The 25,259-nt window shown below is 45.3% G+C and overlaps 4 protein-coding genes across 5 annotated transcripts in view; 2 read left to right on the forward strand and 2 right to left on the reverse strand.

Moving 5' to 3' along the window:
* Positions 1-1,134: 1,134 nt before the first annotated feature.
* Positions 1,135-7,300, reverse strand: haus3 (HAUS augmin-like complex, subunit 3). 2 transcript variants are annotated; one of them, XM_036551432.1, is made up of 5 exons: positions 7,192-7,300; positions 5,340-6,300; positions 4,739-5,181; positions 3,988-4,270; positions 1,135-2,669 (listed from the first exon to the last, which is right to left on the reverse strand). In XM_036551432.1, the coding sequence occupies exons 2-5, from the start codon at positions 6,291-6,293 to the stop codon at positions 2,442-2,444; spliced, it is 1,908 nt and encodes a 635-aa protein (XP_036407325.1). In that variant the 5' UTR covers positions 6,294-6,300; positions 7,192-7,300; the 3' UTR covers positions 1,135-2,441. The 2 variants fall into 2 exon arrangements, with proteins under 2 accessions (XP_036407325.1, XP_036407326.1); XM_036551433.1 differs by lacking the exon at positions 7,192-7,300 and having other exon boundaries at positions 5,340-6,684.
* A 207-nt stretch (positions 7,301-7,507) lies between these two features.
* Positions 7,508-15,682, forward strand: LOC118793253 (prostaglandin reductase 1-like). The gene is made up of 10 exons (XM_036551335.1): positions 7,508-7,754; positions 11,287-11,411; positions 11,580-11,625; positions 11,843-11,902; positions 12,100-12,267; positions 12,741-12,858; positions 13,412-13,567; positions 14,263-14,368; positions 15,053-15,171; positions 15,497-15,682. Exons 1-10 carry the CDS (start codon positions 7,600-7,602, stop codon positions 15,605-15,607), a joined length of 1,164 nt encoding a protein of 387 aa, XP_036407228.1. The 5' UTR covers positions 7,508-7,599; the 3' UTR covers positions 15,608-15,682.
* A 431-nt stretch (positions 15,683-16,113) lies between these two features.
* txn (thioredoxin) lies at positions 16,114-22,140 on the forward strand. Its single transcript, XM_036551347.1, has 5 exons — positions 16,114-16,212; positions 18,476-18,580; positions 20,755-20,820; positions 21,473-21,538; positions 21,891-22,140. Exons 1-5 carry the CDS (start codon positions 16,189-16,191, stop codon positions 21,951-21,953), a joined length of 324 nt encoding a protein of 107 aa, XP_036407240.1. The 5' UTR covers positions 16,114-16,188; the 3' UTR covers positions 21,954-22,140.
* A 773-nt stretch (positions 22,141-22,913) lies between these two features.
* Positions 22,914-25,259, reverse strand: part of svep1 (sushi, von Willebrand factor type A, EGF and pentraxin domain containing 1) — a 73,301-nt gene continuing 70,955 nt past the window's right edge. The window contains exons 48-49 of the mRNA XM_036551803.1: positions 24,255-24,348; positions 22,914-23,026 (exon numbers count right to left, since the gene is read on the reverse strand). Of these exons, the coding sequence (XP_036407696.1) occupies positions 22,996-23,026; positions 24,255-24,348 (125 nt within the window). The 3' untranslated portion in view covers positions 22,914-22,995. The remainder of the gene's footprint in view (positions 23,027-24,254; positions 24,349-25,259) is intronic.

Here is a 25,259-nt window from a genome sequence, read left to right on the forward strand (position 1 = left end):
TGGCATCTTCTTTATCCACTTCAGTACCCTCTACATTTTCCCAGAGTTGTAAGTTTGGAGACACAATATCTTGGGAATCCTATAGGTCTTGGGATTGGTTGGGGAGATAGACTCACTCTGCCTGCTATTGGCTGCTCTGTCAGCGTACTGGGCGCGTAGCGCAGCGAGGATCCTCCGCGCAGTCGCAGACAGAGGGCCCCCGGACAAACCGCAGTGCTCCATCTCTTCCTGTTCGGTCAGGGGCCTGCGCAGATAAGGAGTCACACTGAGAAAACATGCGCTGCTCTAAGGCCCCTCTGCAGTTAATAGGTTTACATGCAAAGCAAGGGGCGGACACCTCCAGGCTACTTGGTGGTAGTACTGCCCTCTCTGGTAGATTGTCATAACTACACTGTGATCATCTGAAAGCTGCATGGGCCAGTACAAGACCTTAAAGACTAGAATACTGCATAGCAGTATATGCAATACCACGTTCATCACAGCTTCGTTTTTGTTTCTTTCTGCAACAATGAACAAAAAGTGAGAAAAGACAAATGAGCTAAAGCAGACCCCTTCATACACAGGTCTTATGATGCTTTAACTCACACTGTAGAGCCGCAATGTTAACAAGCGCCGCTTATCCAGGGGCTCCATAACACGGACCTCTCTTACCCCTATGGAAACTGTTGTGATGATTTATTTCAGCAACAGAAGAACCCAACCTGAAGGACACAACCCTCTAAGGTTGCACAAACAATTCCAAAAATATGGACTACCCGATTAATCTCAACACAGCGTGCCTGAGTGCATGGGGGGGGGGGGGTGTCAAACCAGAATTATGCAGAAATAGTCTAAGATAGGAGGGGGAAAAAAAAAACCACAGTACAGTTATGTGAGTGACCACAAGAGGCCATCAAGACATCCCTAACACCAGGATCTCTCTTTTCAGTTAAAATACCAAAAAAGTGCAGTCTTATTAAAGCCTGTTATTTTTCTTCTAATAATTGTAAGTTGTCCAAAGAAAAGCCACACAAAAGAAAAAGCTGAGGCAGTAATACAACAAACAGACTAAATGTCAGTAGCAAAATTTATAAACTGAGATGTGATCAGGAGGATCTAAGATACTTCCTAGTTGACATTTTGTTGTAGCAAACAAATTAAACCTCATATTGTGATGTTAAATCATTCTGAATTTTTAAATGAACATTTGTTATACTGAAGGTTTCATATTTACATCTGAAATTTCAGACTTACAAACACAGACTGTATTAGTTAACATATTACTTTGTGCATGCAAGTTAAACAGCACTCCGTGTCTTCAGTTCCATAAAAAAAACAATAAATGCTGTGTATGTTGCACAATTAAATCAAAAAACTATGGATATTACGTACAACAAATCATTTACACTTTGACAAGTCTCCAAGGTGCCCTTCAACATATCCATAATAGAAGAACAGGTCCCAGAAGTAGAAGAAGTGGCCCCAGTACCCGTGTATGGTGTACCTTAGAACAGGGAAACTCAAACTGTGTACACACAAATAGTTCTTTCAGCATGTAACCTTGACTGTGGCTTGTGTAATTACACTTTTGCAATAAACACAATATGTGTAATATACTGGAGACAAGAGAAACTATTAGGGTAAAGAGTAAACACAAAGGTAATGGGGCACTTAAATTGGGACCTGAGACCAAATACAGGATTTTTCTCCAAAGATGGTTGAAAAACACAGACAATAACAACGGTATAAGGCCACAGAAAGTGTTAGAAAGTGAATATTGTATGAAGCACTAACGGTGTGAGAAGTGGTAACAGGGCATGCCTGATCATGAGAGCCAGACTGCTGAATCCCAGGCACATCCTGGGCACTGGGTCAAGTGAAGTCACCACGGCAACACTGATATCACCAGAGTTCAAGTGTTGGAGACATGTTGGGAGTCATGGAGAGCCTAATCACTCCCTTTTGCCTTAATTCTCTATCCATATTCTTCTGACTTCTTGGTAGAAATCCGCAGACGTGCTTGCATTGGTCTGTTCTTCAGCATATGCTGCTCTCTGGCAGTCTGCTGTAAGGCCATTAAACTGTGCAGGGTCAACTGCGGGCAAGCTTCTCCGCACAGTTACTTCCACATAACCATCAACCGCAACTGAAAGACTTCGGCTGACTTGTGTACATCCATACCAACAGCACCCCTCTGCACAACACACAAATGTAGGCTCTTCGCAGCCAGAGAACACACAAACACACACACACGCTCAACCAGAGCTAACGCCCTGCAGCCCAGAGGGAGTGGCGTGTGTGTGTGTGACAAAGTGCGAAAGAGGAAGCAGTTTTAGTGTTGCAGAGGAGTGTAGAGGAGACTCTGCTGCAAGGCCCTCTAGCACTCCTGTGTGTGGGTGGGGGACAAAAGGCCTTGTGCTGTCCACGCCTGCCCCAAGCATGGCCCCCGTGGCTGAGGCTCTCTATGCATGGCTGGCCCTCCCAGCCACCCGGGCCTCCAGCTCCTCCACCACCTTCCTCAGCAGCTTCTCATCCAGGTGGAAGTAGACATAAAGGTCCCGCTCCCGCTTGAGCGCCCAGCTCCGATCCAGCTGCGCCCTCTTGCCCCGGATGTCACCCACCATATCCTGCATCAGCTTGTTCAGGCTGTTGAGCTGAGACTCCAACTCCTGCAGCTGGCCTCTTAGCTCCTGCAGGACAGACAGGGACAAAGAGGGAGGGGCAAGAGACAGAGAGAAAGAGGGAGAGGGAAGGACAGACAGCAAAAGTGAAACAGAGTGGGGGGTAAAGCAAGAGAGAGAAAGAAAGCAAGAATGCAAGAAAGAGAGAGTGAGCACAACAAAAAGATACCTTAGTTCATATCCTTGTCCAAAGGGATTTACTCAATAGTTAGCTGACTCAATTTGATTCATTGTCCTTTTTACAGGTATTCCTAATTGTAGCAACTGAGGTAAAAACCACAGCCCCATAAACCCCCAATCCCTAACTCTCTGGTAAAGAGAGTGGAGAGGTAGTCCAATCTATCTCTGTTACACTTTGCCTTCCATGTATTAGGGGGTTATTTCTAAACCATGAGAAAACAGGAAAGAGTTTAGCAAAGAGAAGAGGATTATTTTATTTTGTCTATTCCCTTTGCTATCTGCAGACTGACAACCTACAACACATTCTTTTACACACATTAATGACACCAATAAGGTGGAATGCACGTTACCGGTCCAAAGCTAGAGGCACCTAGAAAAAAATAAGACGTAAGATGCATCTGCTGAGGAAGAAACACTGCAAAAAGGAAATTACATCAGGATATATATGAATCTGGAATAAGGAATGAGGAACAGTAGAGTGAACAGAACAGGTGCTTTTAGGTGAGAAAGCAGAGGCCAAGCACCTTCCTCAGCTTTAACCTGCAAAGAAACCCTGGTGTCATTAGAAAAACAGGATCCCCAAGGTGTAGTCAATACTAACCCATCGATCATCACCAAAAACCTGCATGCATGGACTGGGACACCAGTGGGTTTGATGAGTTTTGGAAAGAAGTGAGCTACAGTATGTGTAGTCTGACAACTGGTCGTGACTTGTGAGTATCCTGAGTAAATGTCACAAAAGAGCACAGTCTAAAGAGAAGACATACTGCCTATTTACAACACCTTCAACCCACACTGACTGACTGTTGGGAACGTTTAGGACACCTGCCTTTACTGGGAATGAGACAGGGATTCAGGGAGGAGTTTTTTTCCCCCGGTTCCTCCATGAAACCAGACTCAGTACAAATTACATTCTTCGTAAATTGAGATAAAAAGCAAATGATACAAGTCAATCAATGGCGGGGGGGGGGGGGGGGGGTCACATACCAGCTGCTCCTACATAAACAAACCCAGAAGAGTGCAACCACTTTCCCATAAAAAGGTGGCTGACATTGAACTCTTCACTGTACCTTGAGTATGGTAACTGAGGCACACAGCAGACGATGAAGAGGAGGAGGAGGAGGAGGAGGAAGAGACGGTGACGTACCTGTGAGTTGGGGCAGAGCTCCTGACCGGGCGCGGCACATACCTGCGGCGTCAGCACCAGCTGCTGCAGCCCAGAGTACGTGGCGCCGCGGAGCGTTTCACAGTGGCCCTCCAGACGGGCCGCCGTAAAGGCCTGCTCCTGGGACGCTGCTGCCAGCGCCTCCCGGGCCGAGCGCAGCTCATCCTGCAGGTCCCGCGCCGCCTGCTCCAGCCCCTCGAACGTCTTGAACGGCTGCTCCCGCTCGCCTGACGGCCCCTTGCCGCACTCCAGGATCTTGTACAGCCTGTCCCAAACACAACGATCAGTCAGGGCTGCTGAGGAGGGCAGGCCTGGAAAGCGGCGTACCCTGGGGGTAGCCAGCCATCAGGACCTGTAACTGGGAGCCAGAGCATCCTCTGTAACTTTAAGGAAAGAGACATCATTTGCTGTCCCATTCCTCAGAGATGTGCATTTAACTCCTATCCTGGCCTGAAAATATAGCAGGTGTACAATTCTGCTCCACTGGAACTCGTGTGTACAGAACCCAACAAACATTGAAAGACATCAAGACAAGCAACAGTGATGCCGCACCTCTGAGAGTACCAAGCTACAAGGATGAGGAAGGGGGCTGCAGAGAACAGGAATGAGCAAGACTGGGAGAGACAAAATCGCAAAAACAGCATCTATTCAAGACATGCGAGATGATCGCGTGAGGCCACGGGCTGGCGTTCAGTAACACTGTGCCGGCCCGGGCTGCCAGCACGACACCTACCTGCTGAAGGCGGCGTCCTTGGTGCCAATGATGGAGCTGGGCCGCGTGGCGAGGGCGAGCTCGGGCTGGGAGAAGGCGTGGAGCCGCTGCTTCAGGGCGGTCCCCCTACTCTCCAGCCGCTGCGCCAGCTCTCCCAGCTGCCTGTGGAGCTGCCTCCCCTTCCTGAGCTCCAGCTCCTGGGCCAGGTGCAGCAGCTCGAAGGAGGCCCTCTGCCGCAGCAGGTAGCCACACACCTGGTCCTGCCGGGAGGTGTAGTACTCCTGCCGCGCCACCTGGAGGTCGAAGTCGCCGCGCACCACCGGGACGTTGAGCAGCCGCGCGCTCTCCCTCAGGGCCGCCGGCACGGCCTCGCGCGAGAGGGCCTCCAGCTCGCCCTCCAGACCCTGCAGCTCATGCCTGAATCCTGCCTCCCGCGTCTGAAGAGCCTGCGCTGAGGCAGACGGCTGGAGGACAGGAAATGGAGAGGCAGAGAAAGAGGGAGAGGGAAGACGAAAGAGCAAAGTGAGGAGACACACTAGCACATTTCCTTTGGAGGAGCGACTGAGTGACTTCTCAAATATCGGCAAACTTGAAAAGGAGACTGCCGGCGCTGGCCCCTCACCTTGACCTTGCTGCGCAGGGTCTCTGTGATCCACTGTAGGCCAGCTCTCACCCCATGCTCCTCTGCCTGGGCCTGGAGCAGCTGGTGCTGAGCCACCACGTGGGCCCACTGGAGCCGCGCCATCTCGGTCCGGCGGGCCTCCACAACCCTCTCGTCGTCGTCCGAGCATCTGCTGAGGTCCAGCAGCTGGAAGTTCTCACTGCTGGAGCTCTCCACCATGTCAGAGATGCCCTTGAAGAACTGCTTCTGTGTGAAGAGCACCAGGGCCTTGGTGTTGAGCTCCTCCTGGTGCAGGTAAGGATCCAGGGAGAGCTGAGAGAGGAAGACGGGGGGCCCCTGGGCCAGGGCCTGAGTGGGCGCGTGCTCCTGCGGCTCTAGCTGCGGCAGCTCCACGCGGAGGTAGGAGGCCAGCCGCTTCACCTCGTCCGTCAGCGCCTGCAGCGCGGAGTTGGTCTCGGCGTTCTCCGCCCCCAGGGCGGCGACGGTGTCCTTCAGCCGCCGGGCGCCGTCCTCCCGCCGAGAGCCCAGGCGCAGGGCAGCGTCGGCGCGGCCGGCAGCCAGGACCTGCAGCTTCTTCAGCCGCTGCGCCTTCAGCTTCCTCTCCCTGCGCAGCGCCTGCAGCTCCTCCTCCAGCTGCGCCGCGTCGGCCTCCTCCATCCACGGGGAGACGGAGGCCGGGTCCCCCCGCGTCGGCGCGGCCTGGCAGGCCTTCAGCACCTCCCCCAGCGCGGCCTCGTCCAGGACGGGCTTCCCGGACGCCCGGAGGGCCCGGAATGCACGCACCTCCTCAGGGGTCAGCACGTTGCTCTTGCTCACGCTGCTGCAGAAGAAGCGCAGGAACTGCCGGTGCTCGGGCGAGTCGAAGAGCCAGTCGAAATCCTCGCCCTTCAGCGCGGAGGCACCTGGATAGCCCAGCCTCGACACCGCCTCCACAAACTGACCCCCGTCCAGCATGTCTACACTGGCTCCCACACACAGGGGTGAAGTTATGGGAATTTAAATATGCATACAGCGTATGGGACAACGGCAAGGTGGCACGCCATTCACAGATATTTGCTCTGCATTTCAACAAATGCCAGAGAGGACTGAACGGAAGGGGAGAACTTTCCTGAAAATGCAGCCAAGTGACCACAAGTTAGCCAGGCAAAGCTTATGTTCTCTTCCTGTTGAACCTTGCTGGAGAACAAATGTATTTAAAGCTACTTTTCAAAAGTGAAGACCATACTAAAAATACACATTAAAACACACCTACACAACTATAAGTGTAATATAACGTTACATCCTGATGTACTTTCTTGCATAGCTACGACTACTTACCTGCTGTGACCTACTGCAGCTAGCTTGCTACAAGTGACACGACGACAGAGAAGTGATGTTAGTACACCCTCAAATCTGTGTCACTAGTACACAGTAGAAGATTTAGCCCAACGTAGAGCAGTTATCGATACACAACTCAATGACGCTGGTAGTTTTCAGAGCGCACTCGCTCCTTCCTTTTCGCTGTGTGAGTTTAGCCGTTGGCTAGGTACCCAGCATACCCCGCTACTAAGGGTCCTCCTCCCGTAGCCACTCATTGCCTTAACGAAAAGCGGCGCGTAAAATGAAGGAATACAAAACACGGCTAAATATTACATCTGGATTAAATTGTACTGTACTTGTCTTAATCGTCACTGTCAAACTCGACAGCTAGCTTGCTAGCTAAGACACAGTTCCTCGTGTCCGTTTCTTCAATAAACTGTTGCTAACATCATCAAGCGTCGATTTCTGGCAACGATATACGTCTATCTACAGCCATTTCTCGCAGAATGGAGACGTGCTGTGACGGTAATGTTGGAAATTGTGTCTTTCTTACCTTCAAATTATTTCTTGCTGTACGAACTGTCAGCCCGCTTTTGAGGTCCGTTGTACCTCAGTCTGCTCTCGCCCTTCCAAGTGAAAGCAGCTGCGCACGCGCATGTCATTTTGGTTGATTGTTTCGCGCGTTTTCATAAATGGAAAATCATTGGTTCCGTGTGATGGCGTCACACACCTGCTTAGAGCAACTTCCTCTAATGTGGATTTAAACGGCCATATACTCGGGTGTGGCGGCTGCATTTGATTGTGCAATGTGAACGAGCGTCAACGTATAATTTATGAAATAGATAGTTTTTTGGTGTCGACTTCATGTCACCGGTTTGATGATCGCAACCGCACACATTTGAAACATCCTATGCAGCTATCAGTTTAGAACAGGCGCTCTGCAGATTGGCACTTCACATGGATGCTATTATGTAATCATCTGGATCTAGCATTAGTCGATCCCGACAATATACAGATCAGTCGACCTGAAATAGCAACCACGATTCCTCTTCTTGTTCTTGTGCTGGAAAAGAGCGGATATTTGAATCATCTTGCCAAAATGGAAAACGGAGATATGTAAGTCACGAATTGCCCCCAAAACCAATTGTGGCTGTTTGACTATTCATTTGTGACTGAGAGCTAGCTAGTTAACGGATACAAAGGCAAAGTAAATCTAATTCACGAAGCAGTAGTTTTGTAGGTACAAGCCAATGTAGTTGTACTCTCTGCAGCCAGCTAGCTAGCTATCTTAACTTAGGCAGTCAGCTGCAGGATGGTTTCGTACTGCCAACATTTGGTTAAACAACTTACCACTTATAGCTAATTGCTAAAATTTGTCATTTCTGAGATGCAGAAGCACGGGTTAGATTCCATTAGTTAGCTGTCCGGCTAGCTAGGATACGTTTGCAATACAACAATACGCTGGCTGGCAGCTCGCCAGCTGGAAACCTTATACGGACCTTTGAATTTTGACGTTGACTTTTGATAGGTAGCGAGCCAGGTGTTTCATGTTGAACAGTTCCGCGTATGTCCTTACAACCAACAGTAGACTGTTGGATGCAATTATTATTAAGTTTTATGTATTCGTGGTAGCTAAGCAGCAAACAGTACACCACAGTATCACGGGAATATGTAAGCGAGCAAACTAATGATGACTTGTCTTAAATTAAAACTGGTTTGCAGTGACTTTCTATCTACGAATCCATCTCAAGCAAAGAGCTGTCGACTGTATAACCTGCTTCCAACTGCCTTGAAGTACCGTCATCACTGGTCGAAAGACTTGTAGTTCGTTTTGTAGTCCACGAACGACATATCCAGTAGAGCAATGCGGGGGGAACGTCCTGACAAATCAGATACCACCATCTCCTCCGGGCATTCTGGGATCTCCACATGCCCTGATTTATAATGGTTTTCGCCCCGCTGAAAACCTCGGGTATCCTCCTTAAAGAGGAAAATATGGCTAAGCGACACCATTGCTGCTAACGATGAGCTTGCTATTACTGATTGCGATGACTGCTAAAGACGAGCTTGCAAGTTAGCTGCTACAGCGATAGCTGCTAGCAAGGCCGGAGAGCGGGAATGAGAAAGCTCCGTTGTTTCATGGGATGTGTAGTTTTTAGCCCGTGGTTGTACTAGCATATAAGCTAACAAAATATTACGTAAAATTTAGCTCGAAACAATTAAAATAAACAATATAAGTCGCAAATTGAGATCAAAATATATTATCCGGAAGCCGATGGTAAGCCATAAATGACTAAAAGTACTTTAAAAGTGCATTTTAAAAAATGTCTATGACTAAAATAAATGGGGAATTTCACTTCCGACACCAGTGTGACATAGCCACCTCGGTACTCTATTGCCCCTTTCAGACATGCACTGCAACCTTGAACATTACCCGGAGGAGCTGTATGTGAGAACGCAAATGTCCGAATCAGTTGGACAGGACATTAAACGGACTTTACCCTGCCAGCTCCCTAGTACAAAGTCTTGTAATGTCCGATTGAGTGTGTGAATAGAGCAGGTCATTGTCCGGAGCATTCACAGCGAGTTAGTGGGCGTGTTGATGACGTTTATATCATGCGACTGGCGCGAAACCGGAAGAATACAAACATCCGAGGGTGAAGAACGGCCAGTTACACGAGGAAGCCAACGAAATGTCTAACTGGAGAGACGACGAGATTCGGGAACTTCTGTCGGTAAGGGCTGACGCTGAAATCGTCAGACAAATTCAAGGAACGGCAAGAGACTCGGTTGTTTATGACCAAATTACGAACCGGCTACGTGACCGCGGTGTAATGCGAGCCAAGGCGCAGGTGAACAACAAACTAAAAGCACTCAAAAGGCAGTACCATCAGATCGTTGACCACAATGGCCAGAGTGGAAACGAATGCAAAACATGGTGCTATTTTAGTTTGTGCGAGGCTATATGGGGTTCGAGTCCCTCGACGAACCCTGTGGCTTTGTTCGAGAGCATGGAGACGGCCTCCACCTCAGGAAGCCCGGAGATGCTTTCCACCTCGAGTTTCCCCAAGACTGAAGAGCAGACGCCATCTATCTCGAGTTTCCCCAAGACCGAGGGACAGACGCCATCTACCTCGAGTTTCCCCAAGACTGAAGAGCAGACTCCTGTCCATGAAACTGATGTGTCGATCAACGATTCGGTTTTAAGTACAGGTAAGTTTATATTTCACTTTTATTGCTCGTATTTATTCGTGTAGCCTAGCTACTTGCATGATACAGAGCACAACAGAAGTAATGGGTAATGGCTAACAGTGCTAGCTGGCTGTGTAACTACTATTAAACTAATGTCGGTCTTGTTGCTATTGTTAGAGTCGTTGTGTCGTTCTCCACCTAAGAAGAAGAGGAGGAGGAACCCGACACGCTCGGAAAGGCTATCTGCAGAGATCAGGGACCTGTTCAGTGAGCTGGACAAGGACTTCAACGAGCGAGAACGGCTTCGGTTGTTGGAGCAGCGGGAGTACGAGGAGCGGGTACGGAGAGAGGCGCGGTTGGAGAAGGCACAGGAGATGGCCATTCTTCAGGACATGACTTCTCTACTCCGACAAATGGTCCAGCGGATGCCTGCCACGCAGCCCCAATACCCTCACTCAGCACACACCTCCTGGAGTGAAGACCCATGCTACCCCCGCGACCAGAGGCAGGGCCTTACTTTCACCGACCTCTGAAAGACTTCTTACTTGCACTATTATACGGACCTCTGAACTTTGACCTTTGCTAGGTAGCGAGCCAGGTGTCTCATGTTGCAAAAGTTCCACATATGTCCTTACAAACAACAGTAGACTGTTGGATGCAGTTATGATTAAGTTTTATGTATTGGTGGTAGCTATAGGCAGCAAACAGTACACCACAGTGTCGCAGGAATATGTAGGCGAGCAAAGTAACAATAACTTGTCTTAAATTAAAACTGTCACTAGGTGACGAAGAAACAGTCACTGCAAACCTGTTCTGTCTACGCGTCCATCTCATGCAAAGAGCTAAAATACTATCTAGACATCTGGATATAAGACAAGTGGGGTGCACAGGGGTCCATCTGGGGTTGCAATGCGCTCCCAATACCCCCCTCCCCCCAAACCCCATAGCACAGGGTCAGACTATCAAGCATGTAGACATACCGATTAAAGCTTAGTAATGCCTGTCTTGTCCAGAGGGGTATCTAACCCCCCACTGCATCCGGATGGCATTTCTCCAGCTGTATACATGGAAACACTTCCATTTCCCAAGCTGTACTTGTGCCAGAAAAAGTGTCACAGGTCCACCCTGAGCATGGCACCTACATTCAGACATGTACTGTAGCTTTAATGGAGGTCTGATTCCCTGTGCTTAAGGTTTTTCTGCAAGAACTGCCATGCACTTTAATCCGTTTGTTTGCTTGCTGTTGACATTTTGCTGTCTCTTTTGGGTTTGATAAATGGAGGAATTGTTAGTGAAGACCTTGGAAGACAGTGTGAAAGTGACCTCACATTAGGATACCAGCATGTATGCCAAGTCGCTTGCATTGGTGTTTAAATTAAAACTAAGTGATAACTAGGTGATAAAGATGCTGTTCAGCCATGACTGATGACACCAGTATGTTTCTAAATGTATCCAGCAGTGCAAAGCAGCGGACTGTGGTTCAAGCAAAGACCTGGGTTCTTCGGCGGCACTTTGAGGGCTTCCCTAAGGACAGTGATTTTGAGTTGAGAGTGGAGCAGCTCCCCGAACCCAAAGATGGAGGTACTGCAAACTCCAACCACTCCTTGTTCTGCGGTGATCAGAGTTATCAGACAGGCTCTTGACCAGTACGCACTTGATTCCACCCCCCCCAGTGTGACGGTACAGCAGTGTTTTGCAGACTGGTACGCTGAATAAGATTTGACAGGTTTCATTGTGTCTGCATTTCAGAGGTCCTCCTTGAGGCAGTTTTCCTCAGCGTTGACCCTTACATGAGGTATGAGTGTAGATTTTATTAACATGGTTTATGATAACTCACAATCTTTATTTCTTGCATTTTTTAGAAGAAACCAAATAGCATTAGTAGTGCTGTTAAACACTATGCTGTGTTTGAATTTTTCTTGATGTGGGTTGTGCACATGGCTCTAAGCAAGACTGTGTCTGAAATGCACATCATAAAATTGTGTCTGATTTAAAATGTGTTTGTTTTATAGACCATACAGTCGGGTGCGCATGAAAGAGGGCGATGTGATGATCGGGACTCAAGTTGCCAAGTAAGACAAAAAAAAACTAAGGATTTTTGTTTAGTATGTGGCATGTAGCCTGTAGTACTGTGAAAAGAGGGCTTGTATGATTTATTTGAGGAGGCTTAGTTGTGGTGTCTATTAATTGTCTTTGCATCGATAGTGCGCATTGTCAGGTATGTTCGGTGTGAGCTTGTGGTTGACTTGCGCTGTGTGGGGTTTTGCAGGGTGATCCAGAGTAACAACTCCAGCTACCCAGTTGGATCCTATGTGGTTGCCAGAAGTGGCTGGAGGACTCACACAGTCTGTGACGGGGCGGAGCTGACACGGCTACTGTCAGACTGGCCAAAGGACTGCCCCATGTCCCTGGCTCTAGGATCCATCGGCATGCCTGGGTAATGTGTGGCCACCCACCAGTAGCATGTGTCGCTTAGTGGTGTAGTATGTGTAGTGGCGGCAGTGTAGTATAGTGGTTAAGGAGCAGGACTTGCAACCCATTCAATTCCCTGCTGGGGCACTGCTGTCTTAATAAATATCCAGCTGTGTATATGGATAACGTTGTAAAAAAAGCGATGTAAGTCGATCTGGACAAGAGTGTCTGCTAAATGCCAGTAACGTAATGTAACCAGTAGCACCAGTTTGTCCGCGAGACGTACTAGTGGTGATCTGGGCTTGGTTGATGTGGCAACTGTATTAATGGTTATGCTCCATAAACGGAGTGTTGCTTCGCATTTCTCTATGTATCTAATCTTGCATCAGCTGCATAGTCAAATATAATCCCTCACAGTGATCTGGTCTTTTGAACTGTTGCCTGCGAGACACTGATGGCAATGAGGATGTGGAGTGATGTTTGTGTGTTTCTCTGCAGGTTGACCGCTCTGTATGGATTAGAGGAGGTGTGTCAGATTAAACCCGGAGAAACCCTTCTGGTGAACGCTGCTGCAGGAGCCGTGGGGTCTGTGGTTGGGCAGATCGCTAAAATCAAGGTGCGTCCGAGCTGCTGCACAGTCCTGCCATTTCATTTACATTTATTCATTTAGCAGACGCTTTTATCCAAAGCGACTTACATAGGTTACAGTTCTTTACAATGTTACCCATTTATACAGCTGGATATTTACTGAAGCAATTGTGGGTTAAGTACCTTGCCCAAGGGTACAGCAGCAGTGCCCCAGCGGGGATCGAACCAGCAACCTTTTGGTTACAAGGCTTGCTCCTTAACTCCTTAAGCACTATGCTACACTGCTTGCCGAGAAAGCAATAGAGCATGGGTGAATACAGGGAAAATCTGAGTTCAGACTCAGTGTTTAATCTCTGAAATGTTGAAATTTGCACTCAAGACTTTTAGATGGTATTTCAGAGCCATGATTATGAACAGTATTGGAACAGTCATTTTTTTAGATTACAGCTGAATAAAGCTAAAATATCTTGACTGAAGGTGTATGAATTGTCAGCAGTACAGCAGGCCATTGTAAGGTTGCACTGTTTTAATTGCTCTGCTGAACTGTGTGTGTGTGTGTGTGTGTGTGTGTGTGTTCTCAGGGGTGTAAAGTAGTGGGCTGTGCTGGAAGTGATGCCAAGGTGGCTTACCTGAAAGAGCTCGGGTTTGATCACACATTTAACTACAAGACCACAGCTTCAGTGGAAGACACTCTGAAAACCGCCGCCCCAGATGGATACGACTGCTACTTTGAGAATGTAAGATGATTTAAAAAAAAAATGATTTATTCTTTCTTATATATTTCATATATCACACAATATTACTGTAGTGATTTGATATTGTAGCAGAAAAAACAGCAAATTTCTATTTAGAAAGATATGAAGTTTTTTGCATTAAGCTACTGGAAGATAAAACTGAATCATATCTGCATTTCATCACATTCAGAGTAGGGCTATTCCTTGTCATCACCACCTCACATATGAAATGTACATGCTGGCAGTGTAAGGTGACTAGCTGGTATTAAACCCTCAAAAGTTATACTCATGAATGACAGTTTATTATCTTTGTAATTCATCCATTTGTGGAAATGTCTTGGGAAGGGGTAGTAGCTAATTCTCTCAAGCAGCTAGTTGGTACTCAGATGGTTAGCTAGGTGCTCTATCTAGTAACACAGCTACATCTGTGTTTAACAATCTTATCATCTTGCTAAGTGAGAATATTGTCTAATACACAAACACAGTATACCCCCCCCCAAAAGATACCCTATGTGGGCAGTGATATTGCTACACCCTTTGTCAGGAATCGCTGCTTATAATGGCATTGCTTTACCCTGTGACAGCCCACATAGTCAGGGGACATGCTGTCATAGTCAAGCAATACCCTTACTGTGCTTTTTAGGTACACGTGCAACATCAGTATGGAGGAAGTAAACTCTCCTTTATATGGCACTTAGGTTGGAGGACCTTTCTCTAGTGTGGCCATACCTCAGATGAAGGAGTTTGGCCGGATTGCTGTCTGTGGGGGCATTTCCCTGTACAATGACACCACTCCCCAGACCGGTATGTGTCTCTGTTGTTCAGGACCAAGTCACAGATTTGGACATTGCTTTCTGGTACAGCTGTATTTCTGACTGGGGCAATTTGGATTACACACCCTATGTAGAAATGCTGTGATGTTGTCAGCATTTGAACCCTTAACCCATTGGCAGTGAGTTCTGTAGACACTATGCCACACCTATGTCCTGTATCTCTGTTCAGTGGTGTTTTTAAACAAGCAAGTGTTCCTACCGTGGTCTCTTCAACTCCTTTGCAAGTCCAGTTCTCTGATGCGTTAGTGTGGGGAAAAGGGGCATTTTAAGCATCTTGTCATTGTTCTCCCCTAGCCTGTCTTTAAGGGGTGTTTCAAATTTTAACCACTAGAGGGCATCATTAATCTTTGAGACATAGAGGGAGGAACCATGCTGTAAGAAGCTTTTTCTTTTTTCACACATACTAGTCTAAATTAAGAAATTAGTACATTCAGTGAAATAAAATAACCTCTGTTTTGTCTATACTGATTTTTTACAGAATATTTCATATATATGAAACAGTAATTTGTCTCTATTTTGAATCCCATTAAACAGAACTGTGTAGATGAATACTTGAAACAAATTAACAAGTGTAAAGTAAGACTAGGGTGATTCTTTTGTCAGGTACTGCCTGACTTGTCCAACACCATGCATAAATGATTTGGGTTTCTCCCAGGTCCTTATGTACACCTCCACATGATCTTCAAGCAGCTGAAAATGGAAGGATTTCTCGTCAGAAGATGGGAACACAAGAACGAGGAATCTCTGCGGAGGCTGGTGGCATGGGTGAAAGAGGCAAGCAGTGAAGACATGATATAGATGAACTAAAGCCATTTCCTATCTGCTTTCATTTGCATTATGATTTTATTTCAATATCTGAGAAAGCTTCTGAAAAACACCTAAAAACCTCAAAAGTACCCACTACACAAGTGAAATTGTAATCCATACGGCATGATTTCAGAATGAAAGTTGCCTTTTAACTTTTGACTGAGCGAGGCACCATATTTTGCCTTTTTCAGGCAAGTTAACATACTCTGCTCTTTTGGATGCATGGCTATCCTCGCCACAGCAACTTATTGGAGGGACTTGCCTTTAAATGGGCCTCTTGTTTGACTTGCAGGGGAAGCTGAAGTGTAAGGAGCACGTCACTACAGGCTTTGAGAACATGCCAGCGGCCTTCATGGGGATGCTGCAGGGAGAGAACACGGGGAAAGCCATTGTGAAAGTGTGAGACATTATTCTGGAATCGTCCAAGCATTCTTCTGTCTGGAAGCCATCCATGCACATGTTCTTCACCTGAGCTCCCCTGGCCATAACTGTTGTACACACAATAAATTGGTTCTGGTTTTATTGTCTTGAGATTTATTTTATGTGTAAATGGTGACCACCTCAGAGACCTCTTTAAGCAGTTTTTTGGGCCCTTGACATAAGTCACGGATAAATAACACCAGACAAGATGACATGTTACTGCAGCCTACAATGTATTGAAGCCAAACTATGGATAACATTTTCCAGTGTGACAATGCGGTAACCAGCACATTTCCAGTAAATGGGTGGGTCAATGTATCCACTCCCGCAGATGGAGGTGGTCATTAAAATTCTCGATTCAAAACATGGGGTTTCCTTCTTACCCGAGGCCCTCCCTACCCCGATCACGCTGACTTGTGTAATGCGCTGTGGGACAGCCAGTAAGGGGCAGGGCTTCTCGCTGGGATATAAGCGTTTCTTACATGTACGGCGCCGCTAGTAGGTCAGTTGCGGCGGAATCACAGGGACTCATCGTTGTGCAGGGTTTTAGGGTGACATATCAAAATGCTGACCGTTATTGAAGACAAGGTAAGAAACACTAACTGGTTCAAAGGATCATCGCGTATGGCGAAATGGCTTTCCAGAAGTGCTGCTGAAAGGCGTGAAACTAGCACATTACTGAATGCAATGCAGCAAGCTAGCTAACCCGTATAATTTAACAATACTGTGTTAAATGTAAGTGGCTATCGAGCTCACCACTATTGCCTTCAGTGATGTGTGGCTCTTGCCGAAGAAAGTCATTCCATGACCACGTGTAACCTGCCAAATAGTTAGGTCGTTAACATCTGGCTATCGTGTCAGTCAGCGAACGGGGGGCTATTTAACTTTTTGTCAGCTTTGGCCGATGTGAATAAATATAAAAATAATAGCCTGTTTTTGTTTTTTGATGTTGTACAGCTCACCTGTAAGGTACCGTTGGTGATGGAAACCGACTGGAAAATGTCCAGCCGTGATAAATAAGTACCTAGCTAGCTGGGTGGCTAACGCGGGTGGATTATGTTTCATGATGTCGATTTAGGTGAACTAAGCGAACTAGCTAGGCAGGTGGCTTTAGGTTTTCAATTTTTCTACCGTCTGTTTCATAGCGTGCAAATATTATGACTCAGAAACAAGTGTGTGAACTGAATAAACTATGACGAAGTTACTCCCAGGGTTGGGTTAACTTGCAGTTTAGCATGGAGTCTGCCGGCTTATTCGTCCTTCGTAGTTTTCTTGCAGCTGGGTAGCTGCGTAGTTCTGATAAATATCGAACCCGCTTCATCAAGTGTGTTATCAACACACATTGTCAATCGTATCTAGCTGTAACGTTTCACAACTTGTTCAGCTAGCCGGGTAACTACGTCTCAGCATTTACAAAACTTTGTTGGGCTGGACGGGGACACACCTAACGTTGCATCCGTGAAGAAACGTCTCCACAATGCGACGGTATGCATCACGGTGGATAGATGCAGTAAGAAATGGCGCTATAATTAGAACGCCGGTGGCGTCTTACCAAGACCGGAATGCGTTTCACAAGGAAAGCAAAATTGTTCATCTCTACCTTAGCTCTTTGAGCTTGGTAGGGAATGCATGTCGTGATCCTAGAGGGTTACTAACAAAGAAATTAAGCGGGAGCACCAGTGGCGGCGGGTGAGCTGAAAACAGGGGAAGCGCGAACATTACTTTGATTACTCCCTGCTCCAACACAGCTGATTCAAATGACCAACTCGTTATGAACTCCTGAAGCTGCTTAATAACAAACTAATCATTTAAATCAGCTGTGTTGGAGCAGGGAGAGATCTAAAACGTGCAGGGCAGGGGGCCCTCCAGGAGAGGGTTGAGAAACACTGCTCTCCGGTATTTGTGCCATTATTGAGGCACAGAAAATTAATTGGGGAATGCATAGTGTTCAGTATCCGCACTTTTGGGTACAGTGCATTTTAGATTAAATGTATTGTACTGGATAAAGTTGGACGATGTACTATTGTCACCTACTAAGGAACTGTAAAAACATACTTTTAAAAATGCGCCTGTCCGAATGGTGCCAGTTTGCGCGATTTTAATTTTTTGTTTGTTTTTATTTAGTCACGGAGGTGGTTCAGTTTTGAAGATAAAAATATACATATGATTTACACAAAAATGTGGAAAAACCCATTAAAATTTTGTAAAAATGTGAATAATTCATTTAAATGCCAAATTGTCATTTAAGTGAATGTCAGGAGCCATGTCATTTCATTTTAGTTGTTGAGCTTTAAAACTGAGTTTCAAATAGAGTTCCAAACATATAGCGTTGTGCAGTGTTTTCCAATCTGTCATGTGCATTTAGTAGGTGAACTGCCCCATTGTTGCCTAGTCATTTAAACCAAACATTGTTTGAAAATATAATTAGTGTCATCTCCACTCTGATGGGCCCCCAAATTGAATATAATGCCTGGGTTGCAGTAGTCACGTACAACACTACCTTAATATTCAGCATTTTAATGGTTAGGCACCTGAACCTGATATAAAGTCAAACTAATGTCTGCCTGTAAAGATTTGTTAATTATTAACTGAAGGTTTTAATTTTGTGTTGCACAAAAAATTAAAACCACAGAGCTGATGCGGTATGTAATTCAGCTTAGGGAGTTGGATGATGGAAAGATGCGAAATAATTATAATTTGCATTCTCCTTTGACAAAAAATAAGGTTTCCATCAACATGCTATGATGTCTTGTTGACAGGTTCTTAAACAAGATCCAAGGAACCTACTTTTAAAAGTCTGAAACATGCTTGTAAATCATCATGAAGGTAGAATTTTTCTTTGTCTTTTTAGGATGCCTTTGACAAAGCCTTGCAAGAGGCCGGTAGCAAGCTGGTGGTGGTGGACTTCACTGCTACCTGGTGTGGTCCTTGCCAGGCCATTGGCCCTTTTTTCAAAGTAAGTATTCTGTTCGGAGCATTGTTCGTCAGCATAGTGTCACGGGATGCTTTCTGTTAGATGGCAGAAATGCAGGGAAGCTTAGGTAACTAAGTCTTGCTGTGACGGCTGATGTGTCTGTTATGAAGGCACTGGACATATGTTCATTTGACCGTTATCCTAAGCTTTCTTTGATAGATGTACATAATTGACAATCTCTGTAATTTTACCAGGGATCACTCCATTTGCAGATGATTCCTTTTTTACTTAATTGTCTCTAATGTGGTTGATTTAAGTTATTGCTCTTTACCTTAAACTGTGTCAGCTGTCATCTAAATGAATTATTGTTAAAATGAGAATTACACAGAAGTACTGTAGTGCTGCAACATCAGACACAGTTATGTGAAGAGTAATCAGCTGCAGGTCAGTAATCCAGTTAAATTGGGAAGTTTGTAAATCAGTCACACAATTTCAGGACTTCTGTTTAATGACGAGTTGTCTGCCTTTTAGGGGTGTTACAACTAAGCCTCCCTTGGTTTGCAAAACAACTGACAAAAATATCTGTGGAAGTGGTTAGTATAACCTAGCGTAAGCTAAACCCTGGCTTCTGGGAAATCGGCGGTGTACAAGTATCTCAAATGCCATTTTGCGAGTCACAGTGACGCCAATGGCGTATGCTAATGACCTAGCGCTGTGGCTGTGGTGGGACCTCCATGCAATCCTGTATACCAGTGTCCCACAGGTATACAAGACAAACAGTTTTTGCAAACGAATACAGTCACGTAAGCCCCCTAACAAAATGCCGCTTACTGGTTTCTTCATCTAGACTGCATCAGCTAGTTACCAATGTCTCCATCCTGTTTTATCTTCCTTTCCCCCGCCCTCCGGTCAGTAGTTTATAGAAAGGGAGCCTGCATAATGACGTTGCAGCACGTGCCAAATAAAACTCAATATACAAATGGGAATGGCCCTTTATAGGGGCCATCACCACATTGCCATAATTTCTAGTAGAGAACAAAGGATTGCTTAAGATTTTGCCTTTGATTCCTGCAGTCACAAATGCAATATGAACATAATACCTTCTATGTTCTTTCCTCCAAGTATTCTTCCAGAAAGTGCCAGCGTACAAAGTTTTGAATGTGTCTGGCGTTGTTCACAGTGGAAGGGTGCACTTGTCAACTAAATGCGAAAACTTGAGGTTTTGTCACCTTTCAGAGCAATAAACATTGGGGGTTCTTTGGTCTGTTGGAAATGCGTAATTACCGCTGTTCCCACACCACCTGCATGCTGCTCAGCGGTCAAACGCTGTGATGGAGCTCTCATGTGTCTTGTTGCTTGGATACCATTGGGGAAGATGCCTTCTACATGAACACCTTGCTGTTCCATGATAATGAGCCATTGGTTGACTGTTAGTGACAGTTAGGCCACTGCAAACCTGTTTTGTAGTATGCCAGAGCAGCTGGAGGAAGATCAGCTTTGGTGGAAGCGGGAAGCTCTACCTCTTCTTCAGCTCTGACATACAAGGGGAATTTATTCCTGTAGTCTTGCTGTACGATTGGCTGGATTTTTGCTTCTCCAGTATTTATTAGTGTGATTCATCCTTTAGTTTAATTTTGTTAAGCCATTCTCTGTGTATGCTTGCCACTCACCCACTCTATGACAGCACTTTGAACCATGAGACAGCACAGATCGTTTCCAGTCAGTCAAAATCCAGTAAGTCCACCCTGACCCACTAAATGGTGCCTATGATAGGAATATGGTCAGTGTAGTTTTTTAATTTGTGTTACGACTTTGGTTAAGTGAGAAGGTGCTTGTCATTGCATCATTGTGTTTTATCAGACGTTCTTATCCAGAGTGACTTACATGGGTTATAATTTTTGCATGTTATCCATTTATACAGCTGGATATTTAATGAGGCAATTCTGGGTTAAGTACCATGCCCAAGGGTACAGCAGCAGTGCCCCAGCAAGGAATTGAACCAGCAGCCTTTCAATTACAAGCCCTGCTCCTTACCACTATGCTACACTGCCACTCAACTAAGCACTTATGTTGCTTAGAGGCAATTGATAAATGTACTGGATATTGCAGGTGAGCAATGAACGATATGACTGGAAAATAGTCAGTGTTTCTGTCCAAACTGTATGCTTCTACAAGGAGGGGTAAAATGCTTACCGTTTCTGTCTCGTGTTCCACAGGGACTCTCTGAAAAGCCTGAGAATAAGGACATAGTATTTCTGAAGGTCGACGTGGATGATGCTCAGGTACGCCTTTTGGGTGTCTCTATTTACATTACATTATTTATTTAGCAGATGCTCTTATCCAGAGCGACTTCCAGAACAGAAGTGTATCCATTCAAGCTGAATGAGTAAGTGTCAGACCAGGCTAACGACACTCCCAGACCAGTGGTTGTGAGCATATTTATATATTTGTGAGGGGACATGATAGTGTAGCCTCTTCGTTGTGATGAGCAGGTTGCAGAATGCGGCCTTAACAACTGCAGTGCAGAATGGATAAGTGCCTGTTCCAGGAAATCTTGCTAACTGTGCATAGCTGTCTAATATAATAAACATTATAAAAAGTGTATTATTCAGCTTCCTGTTAGTCAAACCTATAGTGGTTTCTCTGTGAACCTGCCTGTGTGCACGTACGTACTCTTGCTGGGAGGTTTCGGCGTGTAAGTGTACGGTTTGCTTATTTGCAGTTGTGTACTTTCACTTCTGCTTATGAGCTCATGCAAAAAAAAAAATAAAAAATACAATGCAAAAACAAATGTTCCCTATAAATCCAAATTCTTCTTTTGGGTTTGGGGCTTGGAGAAGGAAATGGAGTCCTGTGTAGTGGGTGAGGCTGAGAAGGCCCACTTTGCTCAGGCTTGAGCCATGATCTGCTGCTTTTCTGCCCTTTCCTTGCCAGGATGTGGCCTCCTCCTGTGGAGTCAAGTGCATGCCAACATTCCAATTCTACAAAAACGGAGCGAAGGTACACCCTTGTGTTCGGTCTTTTACGCTTTAATTCCCGGGAATATCAGGGATGAAGCATGCCGAGGTCCACACTGAATAGCTGTGAGCAACATATGTGTTTTATTTCTGGAGTAAGTCAGCAATATTAGTTCAATATTAGGGCCGGTTTCGGTATGCTTAAATAATGAAAGTAGTAAAGGTTATATATAGAATCTGAAATGGCTTCATTCAAGAAAATCATGTCAATATTGTTTCAAACTGACTGTGTACAGTTGTGTCCAGCAAAATGTCATATATGTGATAGAAAAATGCACAGGGTGCACGGATCGATAGGACAGTCTTTTCCTCATTTGGTTCCTTCTCTGTTCCAGATTGATGAATTCTCTGGAGCCCACAAAGAGAAGCTGGAGGAAAAAGTGAATCAGCACAAATGAATCTGCCCTACTCACCCTGTGCAAAAGACCATATCTATACATATCTGATGATAATTTACATAAATTTATCATAAAAATTTGCCTTTGTATGATAAACATTGTGTTCTGTTAAAGTGATGACATTCCCTATTAACTGTTCAACAGCATCCCTTCTGTGACGTGATCAGAGGCAGACATTAAATCTAGAATCCACTTTTTGTATTTCCTTGTGTTTTTTGTTTGTCTCTTGGGTGTCTTCACCATTTACACCCTGAAATGAAGCCTGTGATATTTTATCAAGTTACGAATACCACCTCAAAGACCACCTTCAACCTGAGATCAGAAGGCATTTCAGTGCACTTCAGTACCGTTAAGCTCTTCGCTCCAGCTCAGAGACAGAGAGGTATTAAACATTTACTGGAAGGGTGAGCTGAATGTGACATCATGTTCCAGACTCCACCAGGCGTGATTTTGGAAGGTTAAAAAAAGAACTTCACTTCTGTGTTCCGCATGGGGGAAAAAAAAAGACTGAGAAGGGGCTGGTGGTAGAGGGCGGGGTGGAAGGCGTGTGGCAGTAGTCACATTTCTGTCACATTTATCACAGAATGAAAGGACTTTCTTCATATGCTAGTTGCTGCTTACAGAGGTTAAATGGAAACTGATGTGCTCTGACAGTGTGAAGCATGTGCAAAGGGAATTACAAATGAGAGGATTTCACACACAGATAGGACAGTGCTGATTACGATTTATGTTACAATAACATGATTTGAAAATTGTGTAGGTTTATTTGAATTTTATGCTTTAATAAAAACGTGAGAATAGTTTACACATATACATTGGACAATCACATCATAGTTTTTACACATAATACAAGTAAAAGTATATAGCAGCATATAATTAATACTGTTGAATTTCTATATGAAAAAATACAGCTTTATTTTACAAAAAAGGATTTTAAAAAGAATTTATGGTTTACGATGATGAAGTTATGTTCCATACCAAGTTCAGCAAGAATACAATCTCATTCTGTGGAGCATCTCATGTGGAGAAACATATCTTGACTTTAAAAATGAAAATATCCTGATTTCCTTTTCCTGAAATAGATGAAAAAGAATGATTAAATGCAATTCTCTTCTGTGTAACAGCAGCAGCAATTGCAAAATTTTGTTTTGATTGTGCAAGGCACTGCACTGTAATTCTCACTACCAAATTTATACTTGCAAGCAAGCAGTAGTTTATGCTTGCTGATCAGTTGTAAACTGATAAAAAGCTAATAAATGCTAAATGGGACGGTTTTCACCAGAGGTGGAGGCTTAATGAGACAGGCCCGCAGTGTGGCATGCAGCCAGCCCATCTTCCGGGAAACACAAGGCCTGAGGATAAGCCATGTGACTTGGGAAGAAGCCAATCAATCACTGTCTCTAGATAATGGCTAATTTCGATTACTTGTACTCTGATCCTCTCTTAACCTCTTTAGCTGAAACAGCCATTTTCAAGGAGCTAAGGGAGCTGTGAAGTAAGAAACGGAAAACAAATCCCAAAAAAAAAAACAGTCGAAAAAAAAGAAAAAACACAGTAGTCTGTTTCATCAGAAAAATGATCAAATTTCTTTTCTGTTTGCAGACTTGTTTGAGTAGCCATAGAGATGACAAAGCGGTGCGCTTTGAACAATGGTCGTATTGTCTGTCAGACGAGGCTGCTCTCATCCACGGAGGCTCAGGTTTCGGCTTCGTCTCACAGCCGGCAAAAGGCTGGCCAAGCTGAACTGAGCACAGTCACTCACTGATGGCGCCACCGCGTACTGTCTAACTCGAAAGTGGTTACGTGAGAAAACAGGCCTGCCGTGGCATTTCACTTCAGCAACGAGGAACTGTAGAAAGGAACTTAAGAGTGTTTGATCTAATGTAGTTCTAGATTTATTGTCTCTGATATACTGTCAGCATGTTATTAAGCAACGTTATATGCGCTGGTGGAGTCAGGTCTAACAAGGTCAAATGAACGAGAAAAGATCCACGTCACACAAACATGGCTAACATTCTCTGTGCTGGGGTATCCACGTGCATCATGCATGATGTTCGAATGCATCTGCGAACAGGGCTGTCGGAGATTGTGTGTTTCCAGTGCGTGGATATGAATGCAATCAGATTTTTGTGTACATTTGGTGTGTTTGTGCATGCCTGGTTTTGTATAGCAATGTGTGAGAGTAGATTGCAGTGTGTGTACAGTGTGAGAGAGTGTGTGTGTGTGTCCACATGTATTGCAAGCATAAAGGTGGGAATAAGTGTCTATGTATACTTAGGCGCATAGAAGGGCTGCTGTCACCTGGAACAGTCATGTCCGCTCCATCCCGGACTGCAGTGACATCTGTTTGGCCTGATGCACCTCCCTCCATTCAAACAAGGCGATGAGCAAACCGCTGGAGGGACATTTGCAAAAAGTTCCGATAAGCAGTCAGCACTCAAACTCTCACAAGCGTCATGGGGTCACCTGACACTGCCTTGATGCTAGTCCCAGAATTCAGCCGAGAGCTTGTTTCATTTCGGATCGGCATTTGAAATTGGTGATTATTTGTAAGGCAAACATACTGCATCATCACCACATTGCTGCTATTGCCTCACCGCTACTATGTTGTAACAGGAATGCTTTGAGTACATTATGTGTTTTCTCATAATGTTTCAGATATTTTATCAAAACCAAATGGTGGATCAACAACAAAATCCTACTTTGTAATGATCAAGCTTTCCCTTTCTTCAATAATTGAAAGTGCTGTGAAACTATGGATGACGGCTTCCTCATACCTCATGTTACAAAAAGAAAAGGGATCTTTTGCAGAAGGACAATATATGCTCATCTTTTCCACAGGTGTGGGCTGACCTGTTTCTCAGCATGCATACTTGGGCACACCTGCGCAACGACTGTAATCGACAAACACTGAAACTAATTGACACTCAGTTTGAGAGCATCAAGTCTAGCCTCCAGCATTTACCTGCCCGACAAGTTCCACAACATCACAGGAGACAATGTCAGAAACCAACCAGAATGATCAGAATGTCAGTTTAAAACGGTTGTATGGTGCAAATCCACCCACATCCATTTTTAACCAGGCAATGTATTTATTTGCTGAATGCCAAGGCTGCGCCCACAAAACACCACCCGCTTGACTGAGCGCCCTTTGAATGACATGTCGACACAGTTCGGGAACACGAATGATGCAATCACAGTCTTGTATGCCGATTGCTACACGGGTTCAGACAATGTGTGTTCATCAACAGGAAGACAGCCACCACAATACCGGCACACACCACATGAAACCATCCCTCAGTATCT

The sequence above is a fragment of the Megalops cyprinoides genome, chromosome 18 (genome assembly GCF_013368585.1).
Source record: "Megalops cyprinoides isolate fMegCyp1 chromosome 18, fMegCyp1.pri, whole genome shotgun sequence".
Taxonomy (NCBI): Eukaryota; Metazoa; Chordata; class Actinopteri; order Elopiformes; family Megalopidae; genus Megalops; species Megalops cyprinoides.